The sequence below is a fragment of the Oenanthe melanoleuca genome, chromosome 17 (genome assembly GCF_029582105.1).
Source record: "Oenanthe melanoleuca isolate GR-GAL-2019-014 chromosome 17, OMel1.0, whole genome shotgun sequence".
Lineage (NCBI taxonomy): Eukaryota > Metazoa > Chordata > Aves > Passeriformes > Muscicapidae > Oenanthe > Oenanthe melanoleuca.
This window is the reverse complement of record NC_079350.1, coordinates 1,027,988-1,042,408: the sequence shown is the minus strand read 5'-3', so window position 1 is coordinate 1,042,408 and position 14,421 is coordinate 1,027,988. Positions and strand designations below refer to the sequence as shown.

Genomic DNA, 14,421 nt, shown 5'->3' with positions numbered 1-14,421 from the left:
ATGAATTTACTGATTGTATGGGGGGACAATGAGATCACAGTTGACCAGGAGCCATCTCCATATGCACCAGCCACATGTGAGCCCGACCAGTTGGTTAAAGGGTTCCAGTGACATCCAGGGCCCAAGTGAAGGTGTGGGATGGCAATTCCAGCTGGGACTGGGGGCAGCTGGGAGCTCTGCGTGACCCGTGCCAAGCCTGAGGCATTAACCAAACCACCAGGGAGGTTAGACCAGGATGAGGGTTGAGTTTGGGCATGTTCATCACTGAGATGAGACTGTTCATCACTGACAGCACATACAGCAAATTAAGAACCATTTGAACTGCCACCGTGACTCCTCATTGCACATACAGGTGGTTTCCCTAAGAGGTCTCTATGGGGGCTGTCGTGTTGGACACCACCCAAAGTGTGAGGAAAATGGAATGAATTGAAGGAAGTTGGATTGAATCGGGGCAGTGACGGCAATCTGAGGACTGGCCACGATCTACAGGTAACCTCTTAAGAGAATGAAGTCGTAGTTACACTTGGTGTGCCTGTGTTTTATTCTCTTGCCATTTCTGCAGTTCTGTGCAGATTTACAAAGAGATAATTAATATAAAATTTACATAATTTATATAATTTACAAAGAGATAATTTATTAGCCCCGGTAACACACGGCTGAGCCGTGGGCTGTGCCAAAGGCTCCTGTTCTGTCCCGCGGCTTCTCCGCCCAAGGCACGGGCCGCGACAGACCGGCCCGGGACCCTCCATCCTGCGCCAGGGCTGCATCGCACGACCGCAGCTGCCGGTCCCGGGGCAGACCCGGCCTCCCCCGGGCCCCAGGAGTTCGGGAGGCACCGGGGCTCCATCACACAGCCGCCGCTGCCGCTCCGGGGCGACTCGGCTTGCCCCGGGCCCCCAGACTCCGGGAGGCACCGGGGCTCCACGGCACAGCCGCAGTTGCCGGTCCCGGGGCACACCCGGCCTCTCCCGGGCCCCGGGAGTTCGGGAGGCACCGGGGCTCCATGGCACAGCCGCAGTTGCCGGTCCCGGGGCAGACCCGGCCTCCCCTGGGCCCCAGGAGTTCCGGGCCCGGCCCAGCGGGACCGCGCGGCCCCGGCCGCCGTCACCACGGCAACGGGGGCGGGGCCCGGATCGCTCGCTCCGCCCACGCGACCGTTCGAACGGCCCAATCACAAGTTCCTCACCCGGGGGCGGGGCCCGGGGTGGGGCGGGCGGGCACGGCGCCTCCCTGCACACGCTGATTGGCCAGCCCCACACCCAGCGCCCGTCCCGCCCGCCCAGCCATTGGCCACCGCGCACGTCGCTCCCGCACGGGGCCGACGCCTCCCGGCCGCCCCGGGAGCGCGGGCGCCGTTGGGCCCGGCGGGAGGGCCGCGCGCGCGGCCCGGGGCGGGCGGGGCAGGGCGGGGCGGGGCGGCGGGACCGCCCGGCGGGGCGGGGCCGGGCCGGGCCGGGGCGGGGCCGGCGGGCGGGGCGGGGCCGGCGCTCCGCTCCCTCTCGCGCGCCGCTCGGCTCCTTCACAGGGTGACACGTCTGCGGTGAGTGAGTGGCGTTGGCAGCCTGTCAATCCCTCACCGGAGCGGCCATCAAACAACATAAAACACGCGCGGGCACCGGGCGCGGGGCTCATAAATTCCGGCGGGCCGATATTTTTGCACATTGCTTTGCAGAGAGTGTGTAATTAATTTTTTTACAGTTCTTTCCCCGTTATTTCCGCTCTTTTCTTTGCACAAGTTCAAACTTTTGATTGCTGCTGTCTCACCCCCGTGCACAGACTTGGGATCGTTTGTTATTTGGGGGGGAGGGCGATTAATTTTTTTTTCCCCTCTGTGATTGTGTTTTCTTGGCTTTTTTATGTTGCAATTTGGGGGTGGGGGTGTTCGCTGGTTTGTTGTGGTTTTTGCTGTTTGCACCCTCCCAACTTCTGAAGGATTTGAAAGCGAGTTTTTTTGATTTTGTATTTAATTTTTTTTTTAATTTTGCCTTTTTGCAAAGAAGATTTTTGGACAAGTGGGGAAAGACATAAAAAGCAACAATAAAAATAAAAAAGGAAAAAAAAAATCTTTGGAGGAAGATTGTACCGGGAAAACCTCACAGAAATCTGCTCAGCTCATTTATCCGAGGCACCAATATGATGATGATGAAAGAAGATTGTAACTAAAGAAGAGAGTGATTTACTGCCCTGGGAAGGAGAAGAGAGTGGAATAAACAGCTGAGATCCGGTCAAAACACAAATACTACATTTTTTTCTTTTTTGTTATTGTTTTGTTTGGCTTTTTTTTTTTTTTTCTTTCCTTTTTTCGTGGTGTGTGTGCAGAGCGCGGTCAGGAGCGCGGCACTGGGACTGAGCGGGGCAGGCGCTGCCGTGACCGCCCGGAGCGCGGCCCGGCCCGGAGCCATGGACGATCAGTCCAGGATGCTGCAGACTCTGGCCGGCGTGAACCTGGCCGGGCACTCGGTGCAGGGGGGCATGGCCCTGCCGCCTCCCCACGGACACGAAGGGGCTGACGGCGACGGCAGGAAGCAGGACATCGGCGACATCCTCCATCAGATCATGACCATCACTGACCAAAGCCTGGATGAGGCACAAGCAAAGTTGGTTTCGTCTAATTAAACCTTGTCTTTTAAAAAAATTATTAATATTATTATTTTTTAAATTATTTTTGGTGTGTGTGTGTGGTTTTTGTTTCTCTCCTTCCTGCTCCTCTGCAGAGACCCGGAGTCTCACAATTAAGAGCAACTTCTTGGGGCCGTAAGAGAAATTACCAGCAGCCAAGGCAGAGCCAAGTTGCTATTTAATGATTTCTTTCCTTTAAAAAAAAAAATAGATATAATAAATGTAGAAGTATGCGATGGTTCTGCCGCCACTGTGGTGCGCGGGAGGCTGTGGCTGATCCCTGCCCGTTGCCGCTGGACACTGTCCGGTGGATACCGGCCTTTGCGCCGCCGTCCATCCGTCTGTCTGTCCGGCCATCCCTCAAAGTGCAACTTTGCCTCTTTCTTTCTTTTCTTGTCTCAAAGTGGCAGCAGATGAATTATAAATCTGACCAGATATTGCTGCAAGGAGAGGATGTGTGTGTGTGAATAAAACCCAAACCAAACCCTGGCTGTATTAAATCACAATAAATACAAAAACAATGTTAACTCTGCACACCCCCCCCTCCCCAATCTCCTTAATAAATCAGTTCTAATATCGCAGGACGGGGACAAGGGGGGTGGTTTTTCCCCCTGGTTCGGGCGGTGTTTGCACAAAGATAATTCCGCATGAAAGTGCAGCGGGATGAGGGAGGTTCCGGCCGGCCCTCGCTGCCCGCGGCCCCGGGACCTCCGGCCGGGGGGCGAGCCGCCCCAGCGCGGGGCCGGGGAAGGCGCCATGTTGCTGGAGCCCGGCGCTAACCGCTTGTCCTGTGCTCTCTTGCAGGAAACACGCCCTGAACTGCCACAGGATGAAACCCGCCCTGTTCAGCGTCCTCTGCGAGATCAAGGAGAAAACAGGTACGGGCCGCCCGCGCCGCCGCCGCCGCCGCAGCCATCTTAGCGCTCCCGCCTCGCGCCGCGCCGGGCCCGGAGCCCCTCACGCCGCCGGGGGCGGGGGCCGGGCCGGCCCGGGGGAGCCCCGCGGGGCCGGGGGCACCGGTGGCTCGTGAGGCGGCGGGAGCGCCGGGAAATGGCGCGGGGCTCTCCCCTCACGGCCCCCGCGGCCCCGGAGCGCCCGCGCTGCCGCGGTACCGGCAGGCGCTGTGTGAAACACATCCCGGCGCGGTGTGACCGCGCGTTTTAACCCCGGCACCGCACCGGGAGCTTTGTGAGCGCCGAGCCGAACCCGGGGCGGCCCCGCCATGGGCGCCCCGACCCCGCTGCTGTGCCGGGCGCTGCTCCGGCTCCTCCCGGGCACTGGGTTTTTAAACGCCGACATTCTCAAAAATCATCGCAAAAGTAGAGGTTTTTTTTGTTTTTTTTTTTTCATCTACATTAACGCGACAGGAATAAACACCGTGCTTTTCTAGTGGGCATTTTAGGAGATTTTTTGCAATTTTTTCACATCACTGAATTTGTAGAATTTTTTGTTTGTTTAAAGAAGAAAATTTGCAAATTATTCTACTTTGTATTATGAGAACAAGGACATTTAATGAGAATAATATTTAATAAGAATAAGAACATTTAACAATAGTGAGAACATTTAACAATAACAAAAACATTTATTATGGCTGGATTTAAAAATGAATATCCATTTATTCACATATAGCTAATACCATTCCCTGGCTTTTTAGCTCTACGTGGTAATATGAATAACGTTCTACTTAATTCCACACTGAAAAAATAAAACTGGATGAAAACAACCCAACGTGAAATCATTGCAAATCTGAGCTGTGGAGCCTGGAGTGAGTGGTGCTCTGTGAATTATGGTGCTTTATGTCCAAGGGTTTCTTTGCTACCGGGGATCCACTTCAGTTCCTGCTGACAGCTAAGCACTAGGGTATTGACTGTGTTGTGAATATTAAGATTGATTCTGCTTTATGTTGCATTATATTACCCGGGATAAGGGGAATGATCCCTCTCCCTTCCCACCTACCTCGGTTGGCTTGTAGCCCCTTTCCTTTGGCTTGTGTTTGTTTCGTGCCTTTCCCTAAACTTCTTTGCCCATCCTGCTCCGGAGCCAGAAAGCAACCTGCCCTCGCTGTTCAGACATTTGCAGGAGGCACATTTCAATTAAGGAGGCAGGCGTAGTTCCTGCGGTCACTTTATTTGCAGAGGGTTTAGCCTTAGTGTTTTGAAAGGCAAGTGTAGTCAGCCACATGTCAGAGGTGAGCTGCGAAGAAAAGCTGAGTCCTTTCAGCAGTGGGATTATGGCTCAGGGTGTTTGTGAGGCCGCCGCCGTCTCGCAGGCGAGGGGGAACCTGACAAGAGCCTCTGTGGTCTGAAACCTTTCGGGGTGTTTCAGTGAATACTTGTGAGTTGGGATCCTGCATTTGTGTTGCAAGAAGTCGAGCAAGTTTTCAAATTATCTTTCTTTTGTGAGGTCTCTCGCTGAGAAGCAACAAAGAGTGAAGGCGTCTGCCTGCCCAAAGGCGAGCTCCTGCCAGCCCCCAGCACGGGAGGGACACGATTAATGCTCTGAGTGATTGATGGAGATGGATCCACACCTCCACCAAAAACTCTTCCTGGAAGGGGACCGTCACTCAGGGTCTCCCAGTTGAGGTGAAATGTCTGCACAGGCTTTACTTAGGGTGCTAAAGCAAAGAAAAGTGAAAATAAATTGTAGCCTGTTTTCTGGAAGCAGTTCTCGGAGGGAACGGCTCAAACAATTCTAAATTGGAAGCACGAGGAAGGGTCTGAGGTGCAGTTAAAGCAGAGGTGTCCCTCTCCTCCTAGGGCTTTGCATTGTCTTGTGTTCTGACAATTGTCAGGTGCCTAAATCTGCCTCTCATGGGGTCATGTGCTGGCGTTTAATTCTTCCTGATCAGAACCAAAGTTTACCTGGGTGTGGGAATTACCGTGATGGCTTTATCACTGTCTTCCTCCAAGAGGTGAGGAGGGAGGCTGGAGCCTAGCAGTCATGTCTGTTCAGAAACAGGCCATGCGATATTTAAGTAATTTTTATATTGAATTAAGTATTTATTTGCATTTTAGTAGTTTTCAGTACTGTCAGCGAGGACTTTGGGAGAGAGCATGAGGAGGGATCCTCATTTTACGTGGAGCCACTCTGTCATGTCCCAGCAAGGGTTAATGGATGCATCTCATTTCTGAAAGCCTTACACAGGGTCAGGAGCTGAAGATTTTTTTTCTCCTTGTGAGGTATTTACCATGTACAAAGCAAATCACTGAGTTACTGAATTTAGCCTGACATTTCTTTTTTAACATTTTAACATTTTCAAAAGTGCTGCATAATACATTTAAGTGCTTTACAGCTATTATTAGCTGTGTGTATTCTGAGAGGCAACCACAAGGTAGCACGGTGTTCATAAAGAAACTGCCAATTCTGGCTTTAATTAGTTCAAAGAAAAAATTATACCAGAGTTCTAGCAAAGCCCCCCCAATAAAACAAAAAGATAAGCAAGTGAGGACAGGGTGGCTTCGTTGGGCTGAGCTTTGCCCGCTCTCTGAGGTGTCCCTGCACACGGTGCACGCTCTCATCTGTTGCATACCTGTGTCACAGCTTCCTCATGTCCTGCCAGGAGGAATCAAAAACTGATTTGCACCACTGTTTGGGTTTTTTTAATAGCTCTTTTTTACGGACTAAAACACCTTCAGATTGGTGATTTTATTAAGCTTCCCCCAGGATGTTGCTCAAGCTGGGGTCCTGGTTATTCTTATAGAGAAAGAAGGGAAAATATATTAATTCTTGTAGTCTTAAAATGTCTTAGGGAATTGCAATTATTTCCCAATGGAACAACATATTACTAGGTCCTGGACTGCGTTGATAGATAATTTGGGTTTTTGTCTTTAAAAGTCATTTGTAGAGACAGGATCACACATTTATAAAAATGTCTGAATTCATGTGCATAACCGTGTACACATCTACAGTTATTTATTTATTTATTTCCCCAAGTCCAGCAGCAACAATGATAGCTGCCCCGAATTTACTGTCACCACCACCCCTAAATAGCATTCATTTCCTAGTAAAGCCTAATGGCATACATGATGGTTTGCCAGATTTGTGGCCTTTGTGAGGCTTATAAGCAGGACTGACTTGGGAAGATCATAAAACTTAATGAACTTCTCGACTGCAGGAGGTGTCCGCAGGGGAAGCGAAAGGCCTGCTCGGCTGCTCGGGCTGCTGCAACTATTTTTTATGTCTAAAGAGAGAGGATGAAAATGTTCATTAACAACGTTCTCCCCTTGCATAGATTTGTGTTTTAAAGAATGAGTGAAAAAAGCTCTGAAAACCAGGCAAACCGTGCACTAGCCACAGGGTTAATTCTTCGCTGTTCCTGCATAAGTTACCTTTATTTTTATTGCTACAGCTGTAACTAGCGGTGCGAGGGAAGGGCTGCATCGGGCCCTGCCTCGCTGCAAAGCTCCTTATTGATGGCATGGCCCGAGTGCTCAGGAACGCCCCTTGTCAATATGCTGCAGAGCCTGGAACCCGCGGCGAGGGGACTCCTGGAGCAGCCCTGCCTTCGCCTGGCTCTGCCAGAGTTGGAAAATGTTAACCCCTGTCGGCACCGTGGGCTTGTAAAAAGGCAGTCACAGCACTCTGCCCTTGCACGGCACAAAATTCAACTTTTCAGCGTTTCTAAAGTATTGCTCAATGCAAACAACTCTCAGTAATGCATTATAACCCGCAATCCTGCTGGAACACGAGAGGATTCAGGTGGAACAATGAAATGGCACTGATAGCATACATATGTGTGTGTGTGTGTGTGTGTGTGTGTGTGTGTGTGTGTTTTGGCTATTTTCTAAATATCAGTTCTGATGTTATTGTTACTCACTTTAGCTGTTTAAAATATTTATGTGCAGTCCTGTTTGGTTTTTTTTCAAGCTGCAAAATACATATTTTGTTGTCCCCTGACTACCTGAAGAAGTCAGTGCTGGGTGTTTATGTGCGTCCAGCTCAGCTTAAATTTTGCTTCCCATCTCATTCTTCAATACCAAGGTTTGTCACTGACCCAGTGGTTGTACTTTTGAATGTATTTTTTTAATTGCCAGCAGATGTATTACAAATGATGCCGTGCAGCAGAACGTTTGGTCGTTTGCACTGTCCTTATGGCAATGACATTGCTTTTCTTCATAAATGTCCTACTAGGAAAAAATAAATTTAATAAAGTGTCTTGATTGTCGTTTGGTCATCTGTTTCCAACACATTCATTATCAGCAGCCTGGTTCTTTTGTGGATTTCTACCAGGGCGCTTCTCTAGTTGAGAAAATGGCGATTTGGTGATTATGGGCATTAGAGAAATTTGTGATATTTTGTCTCACAGAACCTGAGACTGCACCTTACCTTCAGTGCTTGCCACTGCTGGTGCTCCTTGCTGCATTTAAATACCCATCTTCACCTTGAGTACTGCGATTAGTGGTTCCTGAGATTTTTTTTTCCACCTCTGTAGAGGATAAATTTGGCCCTACTTGTCAATACTAATTTAACCAGGAGCAGGGATTTATTTTATTTATTTTATTTATTTTATTTTATAGCTGTCTTTCATGCCATTCCATTTATTTCTGAATTCGACACATTTGCTTGCTTATCTGAAAAAACTAAATTATAGCTGTTACTGTGTGGTGTATTTTAGGATGCTTGTTGTAAGTTAAGGAATTTTTGCATTCAGAGATAAATTATTATCATGGCATGTAGGGAATGCAAAGCAGTCCTTTTTTTTTTTTTTCCCCAGGATTTAAGACATTTATCAAGCTCTGTTCCTGCAGCTTTCAATGGAAAAGTTGTATGATATGGATATTATGCTGTCTTTTTTCAATTTAAACATTGATTTGTGTGAAACATTAATATAATGATATTTGCAGTCTACCGTAGACAAATATAAGCAGAATTAGACACTCTAAATTGTTACAAATGCAACGCAATATTTAAATCTGAATGAAGGCTGTATTAATAATCACGGAGCGGAGCGCGTGGCAGTCCGGTTCGGATGCGCGCTCTGATTTTTCGGCTGTTTTTCAATTCCTCGCACACGGTGCCCATGATGGCTCGATGAGTATTTTCCAGCGGCAGGGATGGATGTGAATCCGAGCCCAAAGCAGCGGAGCCCCGAGCGGAGCTGCGCGCCCGGCGCCGCCGGAACGAGCCGGAGCTGCCGGAGCGCCGCGATTGACACCCCGAGAAGAATGCTTTGTTTGTTTGCTCAGCAGTCATGTTTAATGCTCTTCGCTTATCAAGGTGATCAGCATGGTTCAGATAACACATGCCTGACACCGCCTGCCTTTTCTCACCGCCGTGTTGACCTTTTGTCACGTTTGCTTTTCTCTGGTAGGCAATTCCTGCCTTTAAGTGTGAATGGAGTAAATAATTCACATCAATATTTAATATAAATTATTAAAGTTTCTGTCAGCTCTTACAGTTCATGCTTTTATAGAGTTGGAGTAGTTCATCAGCCAAACAGATGAATTGTGCAGCTCAGCTGGACATTAGAGCTCCTCCATCGTGCTGCTGGGACTGAGGGAGGAAGCAGGGAATTAAATAGGAAAGGTAATGCAGCCTGCTCCTTCAACACTGTGTGCTTTTCACTAATGCACATTCTTTAGGAAGGCTCGAAGTACCAGATAAATATCCAGCATAATTTATTTTATTATTCCTGTGCTTTTTTTTTTTTGTGCCTTCATGTTGCAAACAGAAATGCAGAAAACCCCACTGGCCCCCGGCGTTTTCTTCTACTCTTTGTTACTGGCCTTCCTTTGGTGCTCCAGGCCCTTCCTGGGCTTAGGCTGGGAATACTGGTGTTGGGAGGTAGGGTTTGGGTGTTTGGTTTTTTTTCCCCCCTCAGTGTTCTTTTTCTATTTTTAAAGACTGGTGTGGATCCCTAAGGTGATGAAGTTTCAGGGTTTTTTAGACCTTGTTTATAAATTGCAATTTATGTTTTGCAAAGTGACCTGTGATTGAATGTAGATTCTGAAAACATTTTTTTAAAGGCGAAAAGCTCTGATCTCTGATTGTAACAGCTCAAATGTGTTTATTGCATCAGGAATTGAATAAAAATAGCATGTTTTGCATAAAAACGTATAGTAAAAATGATTATGTACTTACTTTAATTTTATGCTCTTTTAGGTGTTTCAGTTCTTTTGTTAATGATCAGTTCAGTGCGTGTTGCACAGTCACAGGGACTGTAACGACGTGAATCACTGAATATCCCATGTAATACAAATCCATCACCTGGAAGGGAGGTGGGTTTGTATCATGTGTTTACAGGTCAAACCCTTTTGCTATACTTCAGTCATGCATCAACATTTAAAGCCAATCTCTCATTCCTCATTGTCCAGCAGGTGGCTTTGTCATAGATTATTTAATTTTTAGTCATTTATTGTAAGTGGAAAAGGTTATTTAATAATATTATCCTGACAGCATTTTTGAAAAGAACAACAGTTTTCCAGTATGTCCTGTGGTGTATGAGGGGGTCAATGAAAGCATCTAGAGAGCTTCAAGTACACAATCTAAATTAAGATTCTAAACAGGCATTACAGATGCTGGTAACTTTGGCAATTATCATTTTGTTTGGTGAACAGTAGTAAAACAGTGTGCGGTAAAAGTGTTTAGAGAGAGAGGATAAATAAATTGAACAGTTTTGCAATGCAAAGTGGTTTGTGGTGTTTTTGAGGATTTCTTGGCTCTTGCTTAACTGCTATTGTGAAGCCTGGAGCAGATTTTCCCATTGCTAATGCCCTAGAAGTATTAATTCACTTTGATATGCTAATTAGAGGGCATTATGCAAGAAATGAGATTAAGTGGCAGCATGAAGCCATTTGCCTGTCAGTAAATTGAGAGCTTTAGCATCAGGAGGAGCTTTGTTTTTTCTGAGTTTCTCTTGGTTTTGCATATAAATAAAATTGATTGAAAGGTCTAGAGAAGCTTCTAGAACATTGGTGGTTCTTTTTCTCCTTCTATGATTATTTAAACTTCATGTTAAAGCCTTTCTCTGAATATTAATTGATCTAATGGGAGATACTGAACATGAAGAATTTCATTGTATTCTCAGTTACTGTGTCTTAACAAAAGGAAAGTATTTGAATTCTTTGTGTCATCTGATTTTTGCGGGATTATTTTAGATATATCTTACAGCTTTGTATTCTAATGTCTGTGCCTGCTCACGGCTCCTGTGCTGAGAGCTGTACCTGTGTAGAGGTGGTTTTGCTGTTTTGGGGGTTGGTGTGAGGGCCCAACCAGCTGAAGGCAAAGGGAAGGCTCGGATGCCTGGCCAATGGGGCTGTGGACATTTGTCACCCCCACTAACCCACCGCTTTCCCACCATTTCTGATGCAAATCACACATGTATTTTCTTTCCTTTAGGAAGGAAGGGGTTGTAATATTGACCATAGATTTTATTCAACTGTCAGAAATTGTGTTAAAGTAACAATAAGGGATTGACTTACAGCCATAAGAGTGAGGGAATTTGGAGTTTATAGTTAAACTCTGCCCTTAACTCAACTCATTGAACCTATTTATTAGAGCATATATGATACATAAGATCACTGTGCTGAGACCTCTGCTGTATCAGGATGCTCCAGGATGGATGAGACGTTCTGATCTAGTTCAAATTTTCCTTTGTTTTTTGAGGTTTGGAGTTTGTGTGTGTGAGTGTGATTTTCATTCAGCTTCTGAGTTGCTTTACTACGGTTTTGTGATTAGTTTTCTTTTTGCAATACTGTTTTTTAAAAAATTAGAGAAGTAATTCTGGAAATCGAACAAATATTTAGGAAAAAATAAACTCAAAGCAAACCCAACCCAAGCCTCTCTAGTCCTCTTTGCCTGAGTGCAGCAGAGTGGCTGTTTGAGTGCCCATCTCCTCCACAGATCATTGTCGCAAAGTCAATCAGGGGAGCAGTGCTGGAGTGACAGTGCTTGTTATGAGCCCCAATAGTTATTTAAAAGAAAGGAAAAAGGATAAAAAAATGGCCCAGAGCTGCGTGCGGGGGCTGTTCATGCTGGATGCACATGCTCTCCCTGATCCTGGCAGCTGAAGTCTATCACTGTTGGGAAATTTTTAACATGAAGCACATGAGACACGGAGCACGGCGGTTTCCCCGGAGCCACGGGGGTTTCACGTCAGCGCAGGACAAGTGGCACGTGCGCTGCGGGTCCTGCCCGCCGCCCCAACAAAGGGGCCCCAGTGCTCTTCTCATGGGAAGCCTCATGTCCCTGGTCACCCACAGCTCCCCAGAGCCTGGCCCAAAAAATCCCATCGGGAATTTGTGATCCAAAAAACTTTAGTTGTCATAGTGAACCTTTCTGATACTGGAAGGAACAAAATGTTGCCCGGCGTTGCAAAGTCAGTTCTCACAGGCAGCAAAAGGAAGCGTTGCTGGGCTCCAGCTGCTCGTTTTGGGTTTCAGATTGTTGAACAAAAGAACTAAGTAATGAAAATGTTCTGAGGCTGGCCTTAACTTTCCCAGTACCAGTAAGACCCCTGATGGTGCTGTTTCAGGAGAAGGTGATGCCGGAGAGGAAATTCTGGCATTGCTGGTTTGAGTGCTGGTGCTGCTGTTGACTGGGGAAGAAACTTTGCTCCCCTTGAGTGAGGAGGGACGTGGTGACCTCGGTAGGGCAGAGCCCAGGCTCGGCCGCCGCCTCAGGAAAGCGAATGCAAGAGCTTGCTTCTCTTTTCTTTAAAATGGGAAAGTTACCCATCTGATTTTTTGTGAAGGTTGTGTTGTCTTGGTGCTGTGTGTTAAAAATGAATATTTTTATGAAGTGTTTGGTTTAATTAAAATTGTTATGTCAGAAGTAAACTATTGACACTATTTACAGTATCCGCTTCATTCCATTTTGGCTGCAGGCGAGTCTTACCTCCTGGAGATGAAGAAATTAAGCTTTCCTTAGACTTCTTCTTTTCTTGGCTTTAATTAGGAATGTTTTTTTAGTCCATGGTTAGACCTCTGCTTAAAGGATATCAGGGTTTGGTGCCTTGGTGATTGGTTTGCTCAGTACAGAAAGAGAAGGTTTGCTCCCGTTGCCGGGGATCGGTGCTTTCCTTGTGCAGTAGCTGTTTGAGGCAGGGTGGCACACTCAAAAGGCTCTGCCAGGCACACTTTCATATATTTGTTGATTAAAGAGAGAAGTGTGCTTTTTAGTGAGGTTTGTAATTACAGAACACCCAAATGTTTGCTTATTTTCTTTCATGCAAGATCCTGGTAGCATGATTGACTGTCACTAGTAAGAACAAGTTACAGTAGATTGTGCAATGATTCTTATTTGACTTCAAGGATGTATTTATTACCATTTTTGAACAAATTATACTAACATGAAAAGTTGTGGAAATGATTGTGCACTAGATGAGGTGATACATTACAGGAGTGGCTGGGTTTATGGAGCTTTATGCCGAGGTTTTCTCAGAAATTATAGCACAGTCCTGTCACTATAAAACCTGGAGATACACTTGGTAATAACATGCAGTGGAGGGATTTTTAGGATTTCACTTGTTATTCAAATAGAGTGGGAACTATCAGTTTTTCTGCCTCGTATTTCTTTCTTGTGTTGCACTGGCTGAAGAGGGGAATGGAAGCCCGAGGACAGCAGAGTGGGCACTGGGGTGTGGGCACGACAGCCCTGCCGATGCCACAGTGCCACAGGGCTGGGGAGGTTCTGGCACTGATGGGGCTCTCTGGGCACCCAGTGCTGCCGTGGGACATTGAGGGAGATTTGCCCTCCAAAGGCAGCTGAGGATTTTTTTTGTGAATTATTTCTTTCTTCCTCTCCACTTGTTAGGGCAGTGACGTGATATCAATATGGAGCTTGGGAACTTATTGACTTGTTGGTTCTTGACCTTTTGACTGTGACCAAGTATAGAAATTGAATGTCTGAAAATTAAATGATAGACTCTTTATACATAAATTCTTGGATGTCAGTGTATTACATGAACTAATTTCGGTTTACCTAAATTTATGGTGTTTTGTGTTCAATAAAGGAAATATTTCTTCCTTTCAATATACCCAGCATCTAATAATATTGTAGTTGCTAACACTAAACAAATCCATTTCCTTTTACTGACTGATTATCATAGAGCTGCTCTTTAATCACCGCAGTTGTTATGTAACTTTTAAATCTCTAATATTTTGAAGAGGTACAAGTGGCATCATCTCGTTGTGTTGCAAGCAGCGTGATGTCATCGGTGTTTCGTGGGGCTCCAGACTCAAGTTCTTATTTAGTTTACTCATATTTAATGGGCTGGGAATACTTGCTGAGCGAACTGCTGGTTTGAAAGGGGACCCAAAATAACACACAGCCTGTTTTCCATGGAACAAAAAATGGACGTTTGTTTTCCCGGCCACAAACGGTGGTGGAGATGCGGTGGCCCGGCTCCTGTCCGATGGAATTAGCCGATGGAATTAGCCCCGTGCAGGCAGGGCGAGCGGCGCTCCGGCTTTGTGGCCGGCAGCGAGCCTCGGGCCTCCAAACCGGGGCGAGGAGCCGGCGATATTGTTCTCTCCGAGCGCCGCAATAAGGCTGTGGTCAGCACTAATGTAAATATTTGTACAACAACCATGTTCTACAGCCTCCAATTTAATGGCAAAAATCTGCCCTGAACGCCTGGGTAAATATACGCTGAGAACAGACGCCCATTGAGTGGAGAAACAATTGACTTTGGGTTCTTTGTTGCCGGAGTGGCCCCGGTGCGGGGCTGCGGGCGGCGATCGCGCCGGCGGCTCCCGGGCAGCGAGCGCCGGGCGCGGGGAGCCCGCAGCGCCCGCGCCGCCCGCGCCGCCGCCGCCACTTGTCAATGGAAGAAAAAGAACTGTAATCGCACATTTACATATG

At 47.1% G+C, this 14,421-nt stretch overlaps 1 protein-coding gene across 7 annotated transcripts in view; it reads left to right on the top strand.

Moving 5' to 3' along the window:
- The first annotated feature begins 1,456 nt into the window (after window positions 1–1,456).
- Window positions 1,457–14,421, top strand: part of PBX3 (PBX homeobox 3) — a 99,910-nt gene continuing 86,945 nt past the window's right edge. For 2 of the 7 annotated variants that reach the window (XM_056505170.1, XM_056505176.1), the window contains exons 1-3: window positions 1,481–1,675; window positions 2,001–2,597; window positions 3,424–3,497. In XM_056505170.1, the coding sequence (XP_056361145.1) occupies window positions 2,401–2,597; window positions 3,424–3,497 (271 nt within the window). In that variant the 5' untranslated portion in view covers window positions 1,481–1,675; window positions 2,001–2,400. Of the gene's footprint in view, window positions 1,680–1,997; window positions 2,598–3,423; window positions 3,498–14,421 lie in introns of all 7 variants that reach the window. The other 5 variants (XM_056505169.1, XM_056505171.1, XM_056505172.1 and 2 more) reach the window with 5 other exon arrangements.